The sequence below is a fragment of the Anopheles coluzzii genome, chromosome X (genome assembly GCF_943734685.1).
Source record: "Anopheles coluzzii chromosome X, AcolN3, whole genome shotgun sequence".
NCBI lineage: Eukaryota > Metazoa > Arthropoda > Insecta > Diptera > Culicidae > Anopheles > Anopheles coluzzii.
In genome coordinates, this window is record NC_064669.1 from 2,141,440 (window position 1) to 2,163,374 (window position 21,935).

Sequence of the window (21,935 nt, forward strand, 5' to 3'; positions counted from 1 at the left end):
ATATTTTCTTTATCATTTAACTCCATCTCAAGCAACTAAATTTTCACAACTCAAATATCAAACAAAAAAACAACTATGAACTAACTAAACTAAGTTGTCAATAGAAAAAAAAACCCGTTCTAAAACTTATTTCACGTTGTATTATATTCAGTTTTTCACCCAGCTGCATATTTTTGTTTCTTCTATAGTTTAAACATTTTCCTTTGTGTTTATGTTCATGTTGTTTTGTTTCATAAGTGTATTTGATACCTTTCATTTCATTCGTTCTATTGCATCGATCTGAAAGGCTTCATCAGTTGATGTCTTTTTCAGTTTTATTAATTTCCATAAACCATGACTATAAGTTTCGTACGAGTCTTATTTTGTTTGTTCACTTATTTTTATTCTCCCAGTTGTTTTAGTCTGCTTAGCAGTTCATCAATGTCATGCCTTGAGTCCATATTTGCATCTACTTACTTTCAATTTGCTCATGTTCAACAGCAGCATCATTACTAGCAGCAACAAAGTGTTGTTTTGTTGTTGTCTCTTGTTTGTGAAGTATCTAGAGGAGTCTGTTTAGATACCGTAATTGGAATTTCTTACGTATTGTCCTTCCGCCATCTGTTTGTTTGTTTGATTGTTTGTTTTGTTTACCTTTGTTTGACCGTATTATTATATAACACCAATTCCTTCGAATGGTTATTTCGATATTGATTGCGCAAAACTGAACTAAAAATTTACTATAAAAATCTATTTTGATTATGCCTTATAGCGTAACTCTAGTATCTTGGTCATATGTATAGCAAGTTTGTTAGCCACTACTCAGCATTTACTTTGACAGCAGAAGGATGTTTATTTTATTATCTATTTTCTATATGATTGTATCTTATCACTCTGAAGCTTTGTGTTTGTATATCTTATTTATTGTAATTATTGTTGTGTTTTTGTGATTAATTTCAACATGTGACTTTAGTTCTAGTTACTCAAAATGAAGCACTGAATTTGTTTTTATTGGCTCAATACTAAACTCTAATTACAAGAGAGAAAAAAACCCGAGAAATAGCTGTAAACCAAATAATAACCAGAGATAAAGCGTTGTTTAATGCTTAATTGTGTTAACTGTTTATCAACGCGAATGTTCTCGCATTTGGTTGTTACTTTCTTTACATTTTTTTCTCAGTTTTACTCATGAAATATTATGTTAATTACTTTTCTAATACATTTGTTTCGTTTCTTCTAGTTGTCAATTCGTTTACCTTTTACGTTTGTTTAGTTTATCACTTGTTCTGAATACATTTTGGGTTTATCTACTACATATATGTACCAAAATTTTACATGCTATATACGAAAATATTGGAATCAACTATTGGAGTAATATTTGCAATTTCTCGTTCGACTTTTGTTTTAATTTCATAATCAGTTTCCCTTATCTTCAATTCGTTTGATTTACTCTAATGAATTATTCTTTTTAAAAAGCTGCCAAATAATTTAGTAGATCGTCATTATATTTTCAACCAACTGATTCTGGTTTTTGATTTGGAATGCTCTTGTTCGATTCTTCGGTTTCTTACCAGTCTTTCGTTTTTTTCTAGGGAGCTGATGGTGCCTCATGTAATTGATTGATTGTGGTCTGTTAGCTGCTTGCCTTCTTGATCGAAAAAACGTTATGAGATATTTCGTATTGCATCCTTAGCGAAACATTTTTCATGAGATTGAAACCTAAGCACAGCACACCGGTGCCGGTTTGAAGTTGTCTAGAGATGTTGTTTAGAAACGAAATGATATACACACAATATGGCCAGCAGTATCTTTTGAACTAAATTTCGACTACTACTAGCGAACTTTTGTATGATTTGACTTCTCCGTGTCTTAGGTATTTCTTCTTTTTAGTGTTAACGATCCTTCTTGCAAGAATGTTACGTTATAGTTTGCTTGTTTGGTGTTTTTACTTACCTTTCCTTGGTTTGTTTGTTTTCATACACCACTGTTGAAAGTGTTTCTTTCGGTTATGTGAAATAAAGAATAATAATTATATCAATCACGATATGGGTGATTAAAACTATAACAAAACACACGAAATACAAACTCTCCTTCAAATGAACAGCCTGAAAGCGATACAAAAATGCGCTAAAGTTGCCTTTCTGCCATAAACGATTGGACTGTAATTTAATACTTGTTTTCTTAGATGATAATTGGACCCGAATTGTTTGATGGAAAGTAGTGAGTGTTACGATCTTAACTGATTTCATGTCAATTTGCAACATGAACGACTACTGGTAAATGTGTTTCAATGGGAGGACTCCCAGAGTCCATGGGAGGTTAGCATATCATAATGGTGACAGTAGTTAGTGTGAAACTAGTAGCTTGATAACGCATTTGACTTAAAAATAAAAGAATAAATTGTAGATTATACCAAGAAAACTAAAATATAAACTTTACTATTCTATCAACACTGTTAAATCTTTTCATATTGATTCGCTTTAAGCACATTTTGGTATTCCATACTACGTTCTTTTATAACGAACATGTGCTTGATCACAACAAGTCACATATGTATTAATGACATTTTTAAACTGAAAAACTGACCGATCTTATGTTTGGTAGTGAGATTGTTTGAAATAGTTCAAAGTCAGTGCGGCCGTCGTTTTGGTAAACTTTTTTTTCCGAGTGAGAAATGTTTCGATCGTTTGCATCTTTGGTAGAAAATTTGTTTGTGCGATTCAGTACAACTGCTCATCGAAGGCATTTATTAGTTTGTCTTTACCATATTGGCATCATTAATGACACTTGATTGTTTACCTTTTTCTTATATTTATCTCCGTTCACACTAGCTATATTAAGTCTACCCATAAGTGACGGGGTGTGACATTTCAAATTTGGATTTTTGTTTTAATTTATAAAATATAGCAGAAGAAAAACATTGATAATTGCAAGCAAATAATTCGATAGTGGCTTTATTATTTAAAATAAAATCCTTCATGATTAACGATCTGCATGGTTACGTGAGGAATGTTTAGGATAATTTTGGACTTAAGACTTGACACTTCTCTTCCCACTTCTTCCTCTTGGTACTAAGAATGCTACCAATATCAATCGAAACTATTGCCAATCGCCGTTCCCTAGCAAACGCATCCGTACGAACAATAATGATAATGAATGAAGAAGAAAAAAGCTAAAAATTGTCTACTTTTATACTTTTTTCTCTGGACATCATTTCCTCTTCTTTCGATGCTAAACTGTTTAGTTCTCATTTCTGCTACAACTTTCTATCTTTCTTTTCCTTTTCTATTCTCCCACATACTATGTTTACTTTGCTGTCATAATCTCTTTCTGTATTTTACACCTTCCTGAATGGATCTTAACGTATTCCTTATTGATTTTTTAAGGTTAGCTATCGTCTCGAGAATCGCTCAGTGATTGATGAATTTGAAGCGCCAACATGGTACATATACAACATTTTGAACTAAATTTGTTTACACGGCTTCTTTTCCATCACCTTTTGTGTTGTGGTGTGATATTTTTTTCAAACCAAATCTTATTTGACTTCAAGCCCACCAATGAACCTTTAAGAATCCCAGCTAGGCAAAGCGCAATCGCTAGCAGCTTCCGTAATCGCAGAACCTCTAGCAGTGTCTTTATCTATAGTCCTTTTTTGCATATTTTCGATATCAACTAGCTGTAGTTAAAAAAACACGGACAATTATGTACTGGTTAGCGTACATGTTTTTTTTTAAATTATCCTAGCCATTGCGCTTCTTCTAAGCAGGGGTTAACATACAACACGTTATATTGGTGAAGCTCATCGGCTCTTTTAATCGATTCGTCCTATTCTCAAGTTCAAGCTCATTTAAAATGTAACCACTCGTATTTCAAGATTGATTTTGTGTGCTTATCAACTTTATGTCAACTTTATGTTTTAAGGATTGAAAGACATCACTGGGGCTTGTAACAATCGATGCTGCTAAATCTAATATTTATTTGTCTGTTTGTTTCTATATTTTTATTATTTGTTGTACATTGATCGACGACCATTCCTTACTAAAATCAGTTGATCTAGCCAATCATTCAATGCCAGGTTTACACATTTTGTGGAGTTGTAAGTTATGATAATTCTGGTAAAATTGGTTTTAGCCTACACGCAAATGTCTGTAACGCGATGGTACCTCACATTGGTTTAGGTTCTAGTCATTAGCCTCACATTGGTTAGTCTCAAACCTGAACTGCTTTTTAGAGTCTCGGTCTTTGTTGTTGTCTTCCACAGTTTTTGAACTGTTGTACCGATTTGGAGCGATCCGTAGGAGATCATTTGGGAGGAAGATGACGAACGATGCAATACTTTGTTTTGTTTGCGCTTTCAATTAGCGAGTGTAGACGTGCCGCTGAACTGGAATCACTGACCGGGCTCCAGTTCCAGTTGTTCAGTGTGTAGCGCGATTTCTCAGCAGTGCTGCACTGTGACACAGCACCCAAGTGTCTGACAAAACAGGCAAGCCAAGACTAGTGTGCAAAGCAGTAGTGCCGTATGTGATAGTGTAGTAGCCGTAGTCTGGACTGTTGCCAGCATTGCAGCATGCATGTATCTTAGTGTTACTGGGTTTGCTTTTGATTCGTTCGTACCTTATACCAGTAGGCGTCGAGAATCTTAGTATCTGTGTGAGGAGCCTCATGCTACAGTAGCGGCAGATGTGATCGTTGCTAGTGATTTCGAGCTCTAAGGATATTCATCTTTGCTGGTTAAATTTTTTTTATTTTACTAAAACCCTGTTCGCCATTGCACGGTAATAACTGCTGATTTAACATATTTCTCTCTTTTCTTCTGTTTTATTTTAACTATTAGAATAAATACAGCAAAATGTAGAAGTAAAAAAGGCAAAAAAAAGAACTACACAGTATGCAACACTTCTGACTACACATTGCACATAGCAAAACAAATCTAAACTATCTGACAGTACGCATTGCATGCATCTCCAGTACTAGTAGAGCAAACACATGTTTGTCCCGTATACTAGTGCCCTTGGCTTGCCCGTTTGGAGCCCCACACTTGGCCTCAATGTTTCACGGCTCGCGTCCTTGCTGAGTTGGTGTTCTCGAAAAAAATGTGTCTCTGTTGACACAACTAGGGCTCGAAATAGCCATCTCCAGCTGATACAGGTCAATGTCAAGTACTGGCGACAGACAACTCTGTTGATTGTTTCGGAAATGTTGAAACCACCTCGAACACGATTCTTCTTAGCGTGGCCGATCGATGTAGCAAAAAAAAAATCGCGTCCGTTCGATTCTGGAAAGGGATGCCTGGGGTGCGCAAGCTAACCGTTCCGACCAAGTATCTGACTGTACCTATCAACAGCAAAACAATGCCTGTGCATGAATGCCTGTTATTTTACCTCTATTAGTAAGTTTCGTAATACGTATTATTAACCAAAACATAACCGCCGGAAGAGGAAAAAAACGAACTCATTCGAAAGCAACAATAATAACGACAACTAGAAATGACATTGTGTACGAAATTCTTAGCAAAGACACTCTTTCCTATTTTACACTATCCGATATTTCGAAGGAATGGCAACATGCTCGTTCGATGAAACATTCTAAAATGTGGTAATGCAGTCGGTACACAAGCGAAAGCGCACGGGCAGTTGTAGCTTAGAATGGAAAAACCATAAACCATGCTACCCATTTTACAATGTCGATCGCGAATGAGCATTCAACATTTCGATCTTTTATATTATTTTTAGCACCTGGTTCTAGGATTCCACGAAATAGCTACGTTGTGCCCATGTGTACTAGCTCTCTTTCATTTAACATTTATTTCATATACTGTCGTGTGCGCGTATTATTCTGTGGTTGTTGTTCTTGCATTACCAGTTTTGCGATTCTACTCGTCTTGATGTTGCGTTCGTTGGAAACGTTCTCCTAGCAAGCAAGCAAGCTAAAACTAATAATAACAATAATAATCGTATCTAAAATAAGCTTGTATTGTTCTTTAAAAGTGAAACTATCTAAAAGCAACGCTTCATGCATCTCACAATGATGTGAAATAAATAACAAAGAAAAACCAAAAGTACAAACAAAAAAAAAAACAACAAAAAAGATGAGTACATAATGATGGTTAAAATAAACTGCTAAATAATAAATACACTAACATTATTAATAAAAAAACAAACAAAAACAAAATCATTTGTTTGCGTAGTTTGCATGACATAATCGAAACGAAAAGGAGAGATTAAAAACAAAACACTAAACTACAAACCTTAAAAAAACCCATCAAAACTGTGCCTGTTGCAATTTACCATCCTTCCCTGTCCCAGATATCCAGCAATTAAGATCCAGTGTTTCTCTCGCTCATACACCCTTAAAAAAAGAACACATAAACTCCTGATGTCTAAACCTAGCATATACTAAACAATAAATACATCCATTTTGCTCGATGTCTGCTTGGTAGCGGTAGCCGTACATTGCAACACCGATCAAATCATAGCAAGCTCTAGCGCTAATTTCGCATTATCATTTAATATTTTACACTCAGTAGAGCGTTACCGTGTCTTGCAGCTGCCTCCTTCTCAATGTGTTGCTCTCATCGTTCTTTTGTTTTCACGTTCGATGTGGTAGTGGTCTTCTTTGGGAATATATGTTATATTTACGTTTCCTGTGATGTTTTAGGCTTGTTGAATTTTCATTGTATATAATTTGCTGTGATTCACCGCATCACTTGGTTGTTGCGTTCGTGTTGCGTTGCTCGTCGTTATTTTCCGTTTCTTTTTCACTTTGTGTTCGAATGGGTTGTACTTTCCTGTCGTTTTTGGTAGTTTGTGTACCTTTTGTTTAGTTTTTTTTTTCTGTTTCTGTTTTTTTTTACTAAAAAATTATCATCTTTTCTGTTTTAACTATTTGGCATTCTCATTTTGATACGTATGTCTTTGTTACTCTTTTTATTTTTATTTACTTTTAGTCTTGTTTTAAATAATGCACTAAACCGAATCAAACCTAACCAGTAGTGCTTCTTACGGACACACATCACCCATTCGCTGTAGCACAACCCTGTTGCACAACTTCCTCACCTCCCCCCCCCCCCCCCCCCTCATTCGCTCACGCTCCAAACGATCAAACACCAAGCATAGATATACACAGTACACAACAATTCGCTTTTTAGTGTTCTCATTTTCTACCTGTTCATTTATACCTTATCAAAAGCGTACTAGTTTGGAGCGAACTACAAGACACACACAAGCAATGCAACACATGCCATCACTACTCTCAGCTCTGCCACCAAACTCACCCTTATTCATTACTTCCACCAACAAAATAATACCCCCCAAAATACTACCGTTTTTTACGTTCGTTTCGTTTCTGTACCATCGTTTGGTTTTTGATTTGAAACATTTCCTTCCCCGCTAGCCGCACCAGTCTATAACGCTGTATTTACCTTCTTCGACTTTTCTTTCTCGCCTATCGCGGTTCCCGTGCGTTTGATTCGTTTCACTATTAACGATATGATTAAACAAACAAAACCAAACAAACAAACAAACCCCAATACAATGCGAATGCAAACCGTGTCCCGAACGGGTTCACTCCGTGTGGCACAGGTTGACCTGCGGCATATGGATGAAAAGTCGGGAAGTAACATCGTAGACGTCGGGGTCGATCTGTCCGAGTTTTACATGTCGGTCGAGTGGGATATCTTGGAAGTGCCCGCTGTCAGGTAGCTACATTGCACGCACATTATCCGCCAAGTAGTGATTGGTGTTACCTGTCGTGTCCTTTGCTGGATACGTGCGCGTTCGATTCGTCTTCGGCTGCTAACCCTGTTATCTTTCGATCTTCCTAACCACAGGAACGAAAAGTTCTACACCTGCTGCGATGAGCCGTACTTGGACATCACCTTCAACATTACCATGCGCCGAAAGACGCTGTTCTACACCGTCAACATCATCATCCCGTGCATGGGCATATCGTTTTTAACCGTGCTGACGTTCTACCTACCTTCGGACAGTGGCGAAAAGGTGAGAGCTAACGAGATTCAAGATAGGTAGTAACACTCCAGTAAAGTAACTGTAGCATATCGCATCGAGTACGAATATCTTTAGACTTTAAATAACTCTGATGCTTCACTTCACCTAAATATCTGCACCATGTCATGGATAATCATTATACCATAAGTCTAGTTACATCATTGAAGCTACCGAGTTGCAACGGTGTGATGTACCAAGGAGGTTTTGAGCATCAGCTGTCATCAGAGTGTCATCTGAATGTATTCATTGATGCTTTCGAATCGCACCTAGACCATCAACTACCTGAGCATGATCTTTCGATTTTGTCATCCTCTTCTGTCCATCTGATGGCTCCTTACATTCTCTTCTTCGGCAGGTTACGCTTTCGATATCGATTTTGATTAGCCTTCACGTGTTCTTTTTGCTGGTAGTCGAAATCATACCGCCAACGTCGCTAGTTGTGCCTTTGTTAGGGAAGTATCTCATCTTTGCCATGATACTTGTGTCCATTAGGTAAGGCTCATCATCAGCAGCCAACCATTGCTCACCCACTGCTCAACTTGATAAAACTGTATCGATTTTTGTTTTCTTTCCTTCCCTTCCCATTCGCTCAAAAACACATCAACTCAAACATCTCCAACTCCAGTATATGCGTCACGGTAGTGGTGTTGAACGTTCATTTCCGGTCACCTCAAACCCATCGAATGGCACCGTGGGTGAAAACATTTTTTATCGGCAAGTATTGGGGCGATGACGCGAGCGATCCTCACCAAGGAGAATGTTTTGGGTTTAAATAGTGAACTGATTTTTATTGTTTCATCCTACTTTATCGTCCCACCGTAGACTTTTTACCACGATTCCTGTTTATGAAGCGGCCACCGTACATCGAAAACCACAGGTACGTATCCATGGACGAGCGGTTGCGTATTCCAACTTGTCCCCAGTGCATTCCAACTTGTCCCGTTCGTGCTCCTTCAGTGCAAACTCCCTACTGTATTCTTTGGATGTGTTTTGCTCCTGAATCTTTTAAATGTTTTTTCTCTTTGCTCTTTTACTTTTAATTTTTTACACTTTTCTTTCACTACAACTATGCTAACCTTTCCTTGAAATTTGCTACATTGATCGATAAGTACGCGCAGAAAGACAACAGAAATTTCCTTATAGCCTCTATCAGGTGTACAATAGAACTGTACACCCAACACTTACTGTAATCAACCGTGCAAAGCAATGTTTTACTGCTAATACTAAATAAGATGTGAAAGCAACCCACAAACATGAAGAAATCCTTATCTTCTTTTTTTTTAGCAAGTACCATGTACCATGTAAAGCATGTTTAACTTAGTTTTACCTAGTTTTTATTCTTGCTTCACTTTCTGACCTATATAATGGGGCTTATGAACAATCTATCTTTCATGTCTACTTGCACAGATCTCTTACAGGAGTGGTTACAAACATCCAAAATCCAGTTGTCTTCTGCGATACATTTGTAACCTCAAATATTCACTTTCTTTGCTTCTTTTCTGTTAAACAAAATTATTACTTCCCAACTCCTTCCCCAAGACTACACCTGTCCCGTTCCACCCTTCACTCTTTCACACGTGACCGACGTGATGGATGCACGTGTATGGAATGCAAAATAAAAATAAACAAATAAATAAAAAACCGTACCATCTAGTTATGTAGCGAACTTTTTTCGATGCAGATATCAGCTCATTTCTATACTGTTTTTTTTATTCTTCTCGTTCTTTCTTTACGTTTACCTCTGTATTTGGGATTTTCTGCTTGTCCGTAGAAAACTGCTATCCAAAGACCTACACGCTTGCTTTTATCCTTATTACTCGACTACTACATTAAATCGTATAGCTCGTTTTACTAATAGGGCTCCATCTAAAGAAGATCTTTCTCCGTCAAGGTATTTATGACATATTCAACTAAATTTATTTCTCACACAAACACACTCTTTCGCGCGCTGTCTCTGTCTTGCTTTATCTCTTCCTCTTTCTCTCTCTCTCTCTCTCTCTCTATATCTCCGTCTGTCCGTCTCTGTTTCTTTTATATCTACTATCTTTTTCACTCCTTTTCGTTTGCTTCCGTTCTCGTTGTGCCGCTCCCAGTGTGCGGTTTCTTTCTTCTCGTGTTCACACGTAACTACAGTATGTTTGCGTTATTCTTGTTTGGTTTTGTTTTACACGTTTCACTACTACTGCCACTGTGCGACTACTACTGCTAGCGTTAACACGGCATTGAATCTGTTTAGGTGTGCAACTAAATTCGTGCAACCTGTTATGGTTTTTGTCTTGATTTCGAAAGCTTCCATGCTTGTTTGGAGCTTTCCGTAACCTTACTGTAACGATCGGTATGTTCACTTTCATTATTTTCTGTTCCTTTTGATTGTGATTGCAGCTCGACTAACTGAAAATAGGTGTCTATTTTTTTTTTCAATTTTCTTCATCTATTGAATGATTAGTCTTGTCTAGTCTGAAAACGAGTTTTAAGTTACTGTTGGTTGAACACTCTGCTGGTTGCTTTTGTTTTGAGTTTTTAAGCATGTCACATGACCGAAATGCTAGAGTGTTTCATTTCTGAATTGGCTAGCGCCACCTATTGGCATATTGCACGAACTTAGTTGTTGACCTTTTTTACAGTGCTAGAACGGATAAAGGATTACAAAGATATGAATAATTGAATACATAAAGACTCTATGGCAATAAAGATAAAGATGATGTGTTGCATTCCAAATTTTGTTGTGAACTGTAACTCATGTTTTAAATCATAAATTCATTTTTGCTACCATTACAACGTATTTCTTTAAACAAGTGTATGACTTTGGAAAACATGAACCGAATACCATTTAGTATGGCTTAATACAAATTCTACAACTAAGAAATCAATCGACTTAATTGCCCGCGTTCAATTTCCTTGAATTATTTGCTATGGATATAATTACACCACTTCTGCAAATTCCGGCCATACAACTTATAATAAAAGCATACATAAAACTTTCCAAACTGTTTGTACAAATTTACTCTATACTTTGACATATTGTTTCCGTATATGGTATGTGATTGTCGTGCATTTTGCTATGTTTGAATTTAAATCTTTTGGCTGCAATCAACACTCAGAAACAGCAACAAAACATTAACACACCTATACCGTATCTCCCTGTGCGATGAGTATCACACACCATCGAGCGTTCCGAAACAATGAATACCCATTGACGTACCATGTCCGCCAAATGCCAGCTCCGTATGCTGATCGCCTGTTTTTTTCCCCCTTTATCTGCCCAGTTTGTCAGGTACGGGCCCGTTCGGTGGAAGCTGCCAGATACACGGACCGATTCAGCTGCCCCATTCGGAGTCGGAGGAGCTGTCGATGTCGACGGCGGCCGATACGGCCGTCCCGTCCGGCATCAAGAGTCCCGCGTTCAAGCAACCCGCCTTCTCACACTCCGTCTGCTCGACCGAGGTGCACCGCAGCTGCTTCTGCGTGCGGTTCATCGCCGAGCACACCAAAATGCTGGAAGACTCGACAAAGGTAAGCCAAAACAGCCGCATGTTGGCAACAGATTGCAGATACATCTTAGACATAAAGGTATAGGCTAGGTTTCTTGGATAGCTACAGGGAGTCCTAAGATTTTAAGCATTAATGGATTTCATTAATCGCGGATTTCTAATGTCAACCGATGCAACCAAAGTTGTTGTTCATGTTCAATTACTGCTACAGAATTCGATTTCTCTTGTAACTTCAATCAAGGAACACTTCAAAGAATGTTTAAATTATTATTTCAAGATCCATGAATGATTCTATACTACTTGACGATGTAGATATGGCGCCACTTGATAATGTACATGAAATCTCCGTTTGTACCGTCTCGCCGCAGGTAAAGGAAGACTGGAAGTACGTCGCCATGGTGCTCGATCGACTGTTTCTGTGGATCTTCACGCTGGCGGTGCTGGCCGGCACGGCCGGTATCATACTGCAGGCACCGACGCTGTACGACGACCGGATACCGATCGACAAGACGTTCGACGAGCTGGCCACATCGACCGTCGTGCGCTGTCCCCCGCAATAACGCTCGCCGGCACTGTTGCAGCTACCGGTCGGCTTCAGTTTCGGGTTCGGGCTGCTGCTCGTGTGTGCCGCGGCCCTCAGTAGCTGCCTTTTCATGTACGCCCGGCTGCGGGTCGCCCGGTGCAGCCTGCCGGCCAAACCGAGCCTGGACCTGGACGTGGCGAAGCAGGTGGGCCGCATGGTAGGAACGAACCACCACCATCACCACCAGGAACCAGGCTGTGTGGCGGTGGAGCGGTGAAGAGTGTAGCCTGTCCACCGGAGTGTCTGTCATGCAGTCGTTTACTCTGCCATCCTGGCCTTTCCTCAGCAATCTAGCAAACAGCAGAACGCTAGACGCCGCCAGTCATCTAGAGGGCACTCCACACAGCTCCCGGAAACAGTTGTAGCACGGGATCAGTTTTACTTGCCATTTTGCGTTCATCTTTCACTACCGGTACGTACCACTACCGATTGGCACGGAGTGTTTCAGCGAGCAGGCAGGGACACGAACGGCCGATCGCTGTGGTGCTGAACGCCACTGCAGTTTTTAGCTTATTTCGACTGTACATATTTCACACGGTGACATGTGACACGACTCTGCGAGGAGAGGTAGCATGAAAGCATCGAAGCGCGCATTAAAGCAAGCATATAACAGCCGACAAAATTTATCAGCAAAAAAAAAAAGGTAGATAACTACACTCACATCCGTAAGCATAACAAAACACACACGTCAAACAGTATTATATAGATACAGATAATAACTACAAGAGTTAACATTTAAGAGTAAGGTTTAAACGAGTAGAATTTTTATGTCTATAAAGAATAATACCAAACAAAAAAAAAAGAGAGGGAGAGAGGAGCAAGAGAAAAACGGGACAAGTGAAATGCAATATTTTTTTATCGAACTATGCACAAAAAAAGCAAAAAAAAAATTGCCCCCTGCCGGAAACTTTTCTCGGCCAGATTTGACAGCGGACAAGCTTCATTTTACACACGTGACGTAGGAAACATGTAACGGAAAAACAAACAAACAAACAAAACAAATTATTAACGATGAAATAATAATAATGAAAACATACACACAAACACTGCTGACACAAATTTCGGATATTTCTTGAAAAGAGAAACCGGTTAGAGCATAATAGAGGTGTTTAACCAATAATCGAAAAACAGAAAGAGATCTACAAAACAAAAAGAGAGCGAGAGAGAGAGAGAGAGAGAGAGAGAGAGAGAGAGAGAGAGAAGCAGAAGCGAACATCACCAATGGCTTACATGAGCATGAACACAGCAAAAACAGGCAGAAGGTAACAAGCAAAGATAAAAGATATTTAAAACGGGAAGGAAAAGGGAAAACAACAAACAGGTATCATAGTTTTAAACGGGAGTAAAGAAAGAGAGAAAAAAAACAAGGGAAACGTTTAATGGGAAAAAACGATTAAAAATCAGTATAATAAAAAAAAAAGATAGGCAAACAAAATAGGACAACTGCTGTTGCTGTTATGTGGTTAACAAAATTTAAACGAAAAAAAAAAACGTGGTAGACACAAATGTTTAGATCCACCTTATTCCAAATATGTTACGTCTAGCGTAGTATCTTGTAACCGGCGTAATCATACGTACATCATAGCAAAATTGGTGCGAAATGTGTTAAGTTAGAGATAGTTCTTTTATATACTGTACCGCCTAAGTTCTAGTACCCATGTATTGTGTGCCGTTGACTTTTTAAACCCCATGTGTGTATGTGAGTGTGTGTGTGTGTGTGTTTGCAAGTGTTTTTTAAGTAGAAATGCCACAAACCACGAAAACTCAATAATCAGATGTAATAGGAAATACAAAGTGAAAGGGTAAAATTCCTAGTGAGACTATGTTAAAGGAAACCAAATAACGCACACACAAACGCATACAAAAACACACACACACACAGAAATACATTGCCACACAGAGGAAGGAAGCGAGAAGGGAAAAGGTAGCTTTAAAGCATACAACGCAACACAAAGAATCTTGCTCAATTAATACGCTACACTGTTGTACCGGTTGCATAGTGGGAAATAGTAAGTGTCGCGCCTAGCAGGCGCCGAGCGCTAGTACTACCCTTAAGACTCTTTCCCCAATCAGTTTCCACTTAGGTCGGTCGGCTCTGGCTCGTCAGTTAGACGTTGGTTTTTGGTGTGTGTTTGTGTCTGTGTGTGTGTCCGACCGAAGGCCCCGGGCCTGATTGCGGAGAAACTCGTTCAGATTGCGTCGAGAGGGAATGAGAGAGAGAGAGAGAGAGCGCGCGTTAATACTACGACAGCAACAAAATACAACAAAATACAATGAAAAACACATACTGCCAGCGATTAATAGCATTGTGAGAACGAAGGAAAGGTTTTTTTTTTCTAGATGCACCTATAATTGCCGTTTCGTTTGGCGCGCGCGTACACGCGTCCAGCAGCAGGAGTGGGTTAGAGTGGGGCAAGATGGCAGCAAAAAAACAAGCTCAAGATAGATAAATTTGTGATTTCGTACCTTGGACAGTTAACAGTGTGGGACAAGTTGTATAATTTTAACATGGTTTTTATAGCTTAATTAAGGTGATTTCGAAAACAATCTTCACGGACTGTAGCCAACCATCGATAGTTGTCCGCCGCTCAATATATGGTTAACAAAGGTAAAGGGACATCGATCTGGCCGTCGGTGTCGTTGCGCTTTTAGTTTAGTAAACGGAACGCTTCATTGTCGTGCGTTACTACTCTCTATTTCTCGCCTTAGTAAGCAATCATTTGTGCATCTGCAAGAGAAAGAGAGAAAGAGAGAAAAAGAGCAACATGAGACAGAGATATAGATAGAGCAAGAGCGAGAGAGAGAGAGAGAGCGAGAGAGAGAGAGAGAGAAAGAGGAAAGATAGAGGTATATTATTAGAGCCAAGTGTCATGTTGCAATACAAAAACGAAAAGATGGAGAGATAAAACATTAGCAATCTTGCTTCACTGTACGCAAACAATGATGGGTGGTTTATGTTGGTGTCGATTTACTAAACAGACCTCATTAGTAACACAAAGGTACATATTGCTTTTCTTACACACAACGAGAACTGAATATGGATAAAACCTAAATCAAACACACACACCAACTAAAGCCGCTGTACCCAGACAGCCCGTACTCACATACAAACACTCAATCATCGGAAGCAGTGAAATGTTTTTGTTTGTTTATTTTTGATTATTTTATAATTCTGCAAATAGAAAACTTATCTTTACTGAGAGCAAAAGAAAACACAAATCAAATATGTATAACAATTTACAATTAGTGGAAACAAAGCACATGGTGCTCATTGACGTGTGAGTGCAAAAGAAAGAACAAGCTCAATAACTAACGAACGAACAAACGAACGAACCAAACAAAAAAAGAACGAACGGACAAACGAACAAACCAACAAACAAAACCAAACAAATACTAATAAATTTAAAAAAAAATCCCTTAACGCAAAACCAGTTGGGCAAATTAAAAACCTCTAAAACGCGTGAGGTTGAACGGTAGTCGTTTTCAAGCCCTCACATACCCGCCCACCTATCCATCCCATAACCATCCTCTCCTTCCCTTCCCCCCATTAAAGATGTGTGTATAAATCGGGTAAAGTCAAACTAAACTAAACGGAAACATAAAATAAAGCAAAAACACTAAGATAAAGTAAACTAAAGTAAAAGTAAACGACAACAGAAGCTGAAACACGCGCGCGCACACACACACACACACACACACACACACAGCACGTATTTCATGGTTAACAGAAACATATAAATCAACAGCAACAAAAATTGGCACTCTTTCGAGTGTGCGTGCGTGCTAGTGTGTGTTGGTGTGTGCGTTGGCTATGAATGATAACGGCAAACAACAACAACAACAACAATAAAAAGGCAAAACATCCTAGTAATTGCAAATAAACCGGCATGACGTTTCGTGTAACAAAAATTGTGTATGTGTGTGTATTCTTTTTTTTTTGTGTTCAAATGATTTTAATGCGAGAAATTTCCATTTTTGCCTTTGCCGGAGCAAAAAGGCTTGTTGGGCGAGGAACATAATTTACATTCGGAATGGTAAACATGTGTGTGTTTTTATACAGTAATCTCAAAATCCTTACAGTCTGCTCCCGAACTAAAATACAAATCATTTGAATAATAATATATTATTTAAATAATACCATTCGCGCCAAAATCTAGTGTACTTTTCTCTCTGTTTCAGCATTTAAACATTTTAGACAAAGGGCAATTTATTCTTCAATTTAAAAATTCTTCGAGAAAATTGTGCCAATTGGGTTCATGTTCTAATTTAAAAAAAAATATAACGATTTTCTCCGAATTCGTGTTAGCCGAAAACCACGTAACTCGAGAAAAGACTGTAACTAAAACAGTTGTTTTATCTAATTTACTTAGAAAAACAAAGAAAAACTATAAAAGAAACAGAAATATGAATTCGAACATAATAAAACATAATTCATCCTGTTTTCTTATAACATTCAATGAAAATATGTATTTTGCATACATCCGTCATAACGGACAATTTAAATTAAAATTACCGGTGGTTTTATCTGATCCGGCTGGACTAAATTTACCCTTTGGGATCAATTTTGTAGCTTGGGTCCGTAACACAGTGTAAACGCTGCTCAATGGCCGTTCGTCAAGTACGTTTGTTTACATTTCGTACGGCCGTAGCCGGCAAGACCGGTTGTTTTGAAATCAATGTTATGTGCAACCGGAAAGGTAACTGGCCATCCCGGCCTGTGTGTCCCCTGTTAAAATACCGATTGTCTCGTTTTAGAAACAATGCGGCTGCTGGCCCATCGGCGCTGGTACGGCGTCGTTACACCTTCGCAGTCGGACATCCTTCCCCACAGCACCGTTCGCCGGCTGAAGGTGGCTCCGAAACCTCCTCCGGCCAAACCACCCGACGACCGTGGTCCGCGCCTGAACGAGATGAGCATACAGATGCTGTCCGACTCGCTTTACAGGCAAATTTTCCGCCCCACGGCGCAGCACGGGCGGCACGCTCCGGCCAGCCCGACGCTGGTGAAATCATTGCGCGACGATCTGCTCCGGCATGGGATTGATGCGTCCAGCCCGGCCCTGCTGCCGGATGTGGATGTGAAGCTGCCACCGCTGCGGGGTGCCAACATTGAGGAGCACTTCCACTCGATCGCGGAGGAGCAAAGTGAGCCGTACCGGCGGGCGATAGAGCAACTGCCCGGCGCACCGCCGAACCCGCCTAAAGTGTGGTCGCGCACGGCAGGCTGGACGCGGTACGATCCGGCGACGGGAAGCGCCTCGTCCATCCCCTTCCCGGACGACCCGGCCCTCGTGTTCGACGTGGAGGTGTGTGTGCGGGCCGGCCCGCTACCAGTGATGGCGACTGCCACCGGTACCGCTGGCTGTTGGTACTCGTGGACCAGTCCACTGCTTTCGTCCGGCGAAGCGGCACCAACCGACCAAACCGCCGCCGACTACCGCCTGTCGCAGCTGATACCGCTCGAGGCTGACACACCGACGGACGAACGGCTGCACCGGCCGCGGGTCGTCATCGGGCACAATGCGTCGTACGATCGGGCCCGGGTGCGCGAGCAGTACTGGGTGGAGCCGACCGCGCTCCGCTTCCTCGACACCATGTCGCTGCACGTGTGCGTGAGCGGCATCACCAGCTACCAGCGGGCGATGCTGAAGTCGAGCAAGCAGCTGCCGGCGGAAGATGCCGGCTGGAGCGAGCAAAGCTCGCTGAACAACCTGGCCGACGTGTACGCGCTGTACTGTGGCGGCCCGCCGCTGGCCAAGTCGCAGCGGGACACCTTCGTGGAGGGCACGCTGCAGGACGTCCGGGCGGACTTTGACAGTCTGATGAGCTACTGTGCGGCGGACGTGCGGGCGACCGGTGCCGTGCTGCAGCGGCTGTGGCCGCTGTTCCGCGAGCGCTTCCCGCATCCGGCGACGCTGGCCGGCATGCTGGAGATGGGCAGCGCCTACCTGCCCGTGAACGGCAACTGGACGCGCTACCTGACCGAGGCCGACCTGGCGTTCGAGGATTTGGATCTCGAGGCGAAGCACCAGCTGGCGCAGCGGGCTGAAGCTGCCTGCGGGCTGCTGCACGACGCCGCCTACCGGCGGGACCTCTGGCTGTGGGATCAGGACTGGAGCGTGCAGGAGCTGAAGCTGAAGGCGGCGAAAGTGGAAGGAAGGAAGGGGAAGGAGCCTGGCAGCAAGGCGGAGGAGCCGTTAGCTGGTGGCGATGAACAGACGCGGCTAGCGAACAAGTTTGCCCATCTGTACGCGACGGCCAGCCGGCTGCCGGTGCGCCGACCCTTGCTGCCCGGGTATCCGGCGTGGTATCGGGCGCTCTGCTCCAAGCCAACCGCCGGCGACTGGTGTCCCGGGCCGTCCGGCAAGCTCGGCACCGGTATGCAGATCGCACCGAAGCTGCTATCGCTCTGCTGGGAGGGCTACCCGCTCCACTACATCCGCGGGCACGGTTGGGGCTTCCTCGTGCCGTTCAAGTACGCACGCGACGAAGAGTTTGAAGCCGACGGGGCCGCGCTGCCGCTGGAGCAGCTGGTCGCTGCCTGTCCGGTCGTCGAGCCGAAGCACGCCGCAGCAACGCCGGCCGAAAGCACCGAAGCCCTCGCCCAGCTTGCCAAGCACGTGGAGCAAACGATCAGCCGGAAGGACTACTACCGCAGGAATGCTTCCGACGCTTCCCGGACCCCGGCACCCTACACCGGTTCCGGCGTGTGGTGCAACGTGGAGCTGGAGGGCTGTTGCTACTTTCTGAAGCTGCCCCACAAGGACGGCGGTGGCCACCGGGTCGGCAACCCGCTGTCGAAGGACTTTCTGGCCAAGTTTTCCGAGAACGTGCTGGCGGGCGATGGCCGGGCGGCCGAGCGCGTGGTTGAGATTGCGCGCATGCTTTCCTACTGGCGCAACAACCGGGATCGGATACGGGGCCAGCTGGTCGTCTGGTGTCGGCCGGGCGAGCCCGACCCGATCGGTGCGATCATACCGCAGGTGGTCGTGTGCGGCACGCTGACCCGCCGCGCCATGGAACCGACCTGGATGACGGCGAGCAACGCGCAGCGGGAGCGGGTCGGGTCGGAGCTGCGCGCGATGGTGCAGGCGCCGCCCGGCTACCGGCTCGTCGGTGCGGACGTCGACAGCCAGGAGCTGTGGATTGCGTCCGTGCTGGGCGATGCCGGGACCGGGCTGCACGGGGGCACCCCGTTCGGCTGGATGACGCTCAGCGGCACGAAGGCGACCCGCACCGACATGCACAGCGTGACGGCCCAGGCGGTCGGCATCTCGCGCGACCACGCGAAGGTGCTGAACTACGCGCGGATTTACGGCGCGGGGCAGCAGTTTGCCGAGCGGCTGCTGAAACAGTTCAACCCGACGCTGACCGGCGCGGAGGCACGCTCGAAGGCGACGAAAATGTTCACGCTCACCAAGGGCCGCCGGACGTACCGGTTGCGGGAGGAGCTGCGCGACCAGTACCCGACCCAGCCCGCTCGCTCCACCGCGTACGAGGCGCTCGGGCTGGCGCGGGCCTGCAGCCGGCCGGTCGGCGAGCTGTTCGAGGGACCGCACTGGTGCGGCGGCACCGAGAGCGCCATGTTCAACCGGCTGGAGCAGATTGCGGGCAGTGCCGAACCGGAGACACCGTTCCTCGGCGGTCGGCTTAGCCGGGCGGTCGAGCCGCAGCCCGGCACGGAGGACCGGTTCCTGCCGACGCGCATCAACTGGGTGGTGCAGAGCGGTGCGGTCGACTTTCTGCACCTGATGCTGGTGTGCATGCGGTGGCTGATGGGCGGCAGCGATGTCGCTGCCAACAGCAGCCGGCGGCTCCGCTTCTGTCTGAGCTTTCACGACGAGGTGCGGTATCTGGTGCCGGAGCGGTACGCACACCATGCCGCGCTGGCACTGCACCTCACCAATCTGCTGACCCGCGCGTTCTGCGTGCATCGGTAAGTGGTTTTTCAATACATTATAGAAGTATGTTTTTATAAACAAATATTTTGTTTTGTGTAGTCTTCGCTCTTAGTAGTAGAGTTAGGGGTTGTCAAGGGACATTTTCCTTTCAGTTGAATTTTCAGCTCCAAAACCAGCACTAGAAAGCATAAATGCTTGATAAAGTCGTTATACACACTAAAACAAAATGTGCTTTCTTATAGCAATTGAATGTTATTTATTTCAGTTTATTTTTAATTAAATTTCGCACTTAGTTTGGCGTTAAACCATTTGGGACGTGCAGGTCGATTCAGCCAACTGGAATTGAAAGATAATTTTAAATTACGCGCACAAGATTGCAACGAATGCACACGATAACGAATTTACTGGCAGATGATCCATAAAACTGCTTATTTATTTAATTATTTAATTCCTAGGCAAACCTATCTTTCCTTAGCAATGTCAAACCCGACGCCAACGTAATTCTCGCCAAGCATAATTTAAACAAATTAAGTGGACATTGTAAACAGATAAAGCTTTTTAAACATTTCTGATAGCACCTGCACGCTGTTGTATGATGTCGCACCGTGTCCCATCTGCATAGCACAGGGATCTTTGCGCATGCGACTCTTTGCTGCCCGAAATGCCGGAGTTTTGCACTTCTTAGAACCGCCTTGCCATTTATTTCAGATCCGGAATTTATTCGTGGAACTCTGCCGGGCATTGGACGTTCCATTCAACCCAAATTGATTCCGAAAAAGATCTTTTTAATGTGCATTAATTTACATTGCCGTCTTCAGTGTTGGGAATTTCTGCTAACTGATAGCTGGGGAGTTCCTAGTAGTAACTACAGATGGTTGTCTAATTGGTTGGGGTACATAAAACGGGGCACACAGGGTTTTCCAAGGGTTCTTATAGCCGTGGGGCACTTCATTGACTCTTTCATATAAGAAAGTGAACTATATGTTGGAAATTGGACTCTCTGGCACCTTTTTTGGACAGGCGCCTTGGAAATTCCTGTTGGATTTGTCCATCAAGGGTTCTGTAGAGCCCCATTACATTTAGTTAATTTCACGTAAGAAAGAGTCAATAAACTGTTCCACAGCTATGAGAACTACTGGAAAAGTCTGTAAAACCCTAATCACGCTATCTATTACAAAGAGTCCTCTGAGGACCTAATAGCTCTTGCACTGCACTCCATTGAGACAATTACACGCTGCAAACAATACATTGATTGATGATGTTGCTGTTGATGATGGCAAACTAATTTTATCAGGCAAATTTTGTAAAAGATACACTCCTAGGCTATTTAGCCACAAAAAAAAGAGAATCATTAAATGAGTTCTTATTTTTATGTTTTAATGTTTTACACATAATTCTTCCGTTTTTTACCCCATTTTTTTCAGTGTCGGATTTCGCGATCTGCCCCAGTCGGTTGCCTTCTTCTCCTCGGTCGAGGTCGATCGGGTACTGCGCAAGGAGGCCCAGCACGACTGCCGGACGCCATCGAACCCGCACGGGCTGCGCGTCGGCTACTGCATACCGGACGGCGAATCGCTCGACATCTACCAAACGCTCGCCCGGCTCACGGCGACCGAGCGTGACGTCAGCCGGTGGCAATGGCACCGAGCGAAGCCGCCGAAACCCAACCGGAAAAGCAAACAGCAAAAGGACGACCTCCATCAGGCCGGACGGGCTGGGGAGCGAACACGGTGATGACTTGCCGGTATCGGAATCAGCTGTACCGTGCTGCCAGTGTGGGGCCGTGGGAAGCTGTACCAGCTGCTAATGGAGACCTACTTTTTTGCGCTGGTTGTTAGTAATGTACCCAGAAACTGCGGGATACGCAGTTCGCAGGAACCACTCCTCTGTCTCGTGAATAATTGAAGCAAAACGTACGTATTCGAGCTTAACGACGACCTCCTCACTCATCCGAACGAAATCGAACATCGGT

General features: G+C 43.2%; 2 protein-coding genes across 7 annotated transcripts in view; both read left to right on the plus strand.

Annotated features, from left to right (window-relative positions):
- Positions 1-15,971, plus strand: part of LOC120948640 (acetylcholine receptor subunit alpha-like) — a 28,247-nt gene extending 12,276 nt beyond the window's left edge. For 4 of the 6 annotated variants that reach the window (XM_040365256.2, XM_040365222.2, XM_040365230.2 and 1 more), the window contains 8 exons: positions 7,563-7,678; positions 7,811-7,979; positions 8,344-8,480; positions 8,614-8,702; positions 8,811-8,865; positions 9,760-9,879; positions 11,255-11,501; positions 11,848-15,971. In XM_040365256.2, the coding sequence (XP_040221190.1) occupies positions 7,563-7,678; positions 7,811-7,979; positions 8,344-8,480; positions 8,614-8,702; positions 8,811-8,865; positions 9,760-9,879; positions 11,255-11,501; positions 11,848-12,039 (1,125 nt within the window). In that variant the 3' untranslated portion in view covers positions 12,040-15,971. Of the gene's footprint in view, positions 1-14; positions 3,422-7,562; positions 7,679-7,810; positions 7,980-8,343; positions 8,481-8,613; positions 8,703-8,810; positions 8,866-9,759; positions 9,880-11,254; positions 11,502-11,847 lie in introns of those variants that run through there. The other 2 variants (XM_040365273.2, XM_040365264.2) reach the window with 2 other exon arrangements.
- Positions 15,972-16,631: 660 nt separating this feature from the next.
- On the plus strand, positions 16,632-21,888 carry LOC120948016 (DNA polymerase subunit gamma-1, mitochondrial). Its single transcript, XM_040363981.2, has 3 exons — positions 16,632-16,759; positions 16,818-19,998; positions 21,388-21,888. Exons 1-3 carry the CDS (start codon positions 16,666-16,668, stop codon positions 21,695-21,697), a joined length of 3,585 nt encoding a protein of 1,194 aa, XP_040219915.2. The 5' UTR covers positions 16,632-16,665; the 3' UTR covers positions 21,698-21,888.
- The last annotated feature ends 47 nt before the right edge of the window (positions 21,889-21,935 follow it).

Coding starts and splice junctions, on each gene's coding strand:
- LOC120948016 (XM_040363981.2), top strand. CDS start 16,666: ATGGCCGTTCGTCAAGTACGTTTGTTTACATTTCGTACGGCCGTAGCC. Junction 16,760..16,817: donor TGTTATGTGCAACCGGAAAG/GTAACTGGCCAT, acceptor GTCTCGTTTTAG/AAACAATGCGGCTGCTGGCC. Junction 19,999..21,387: donor CGCGCGTTCTGCGTGCATCG/GTAAGTGGTTTT, acceptor CATTTTTTTCAG/TGTCGGATTTCGCGATCTGC.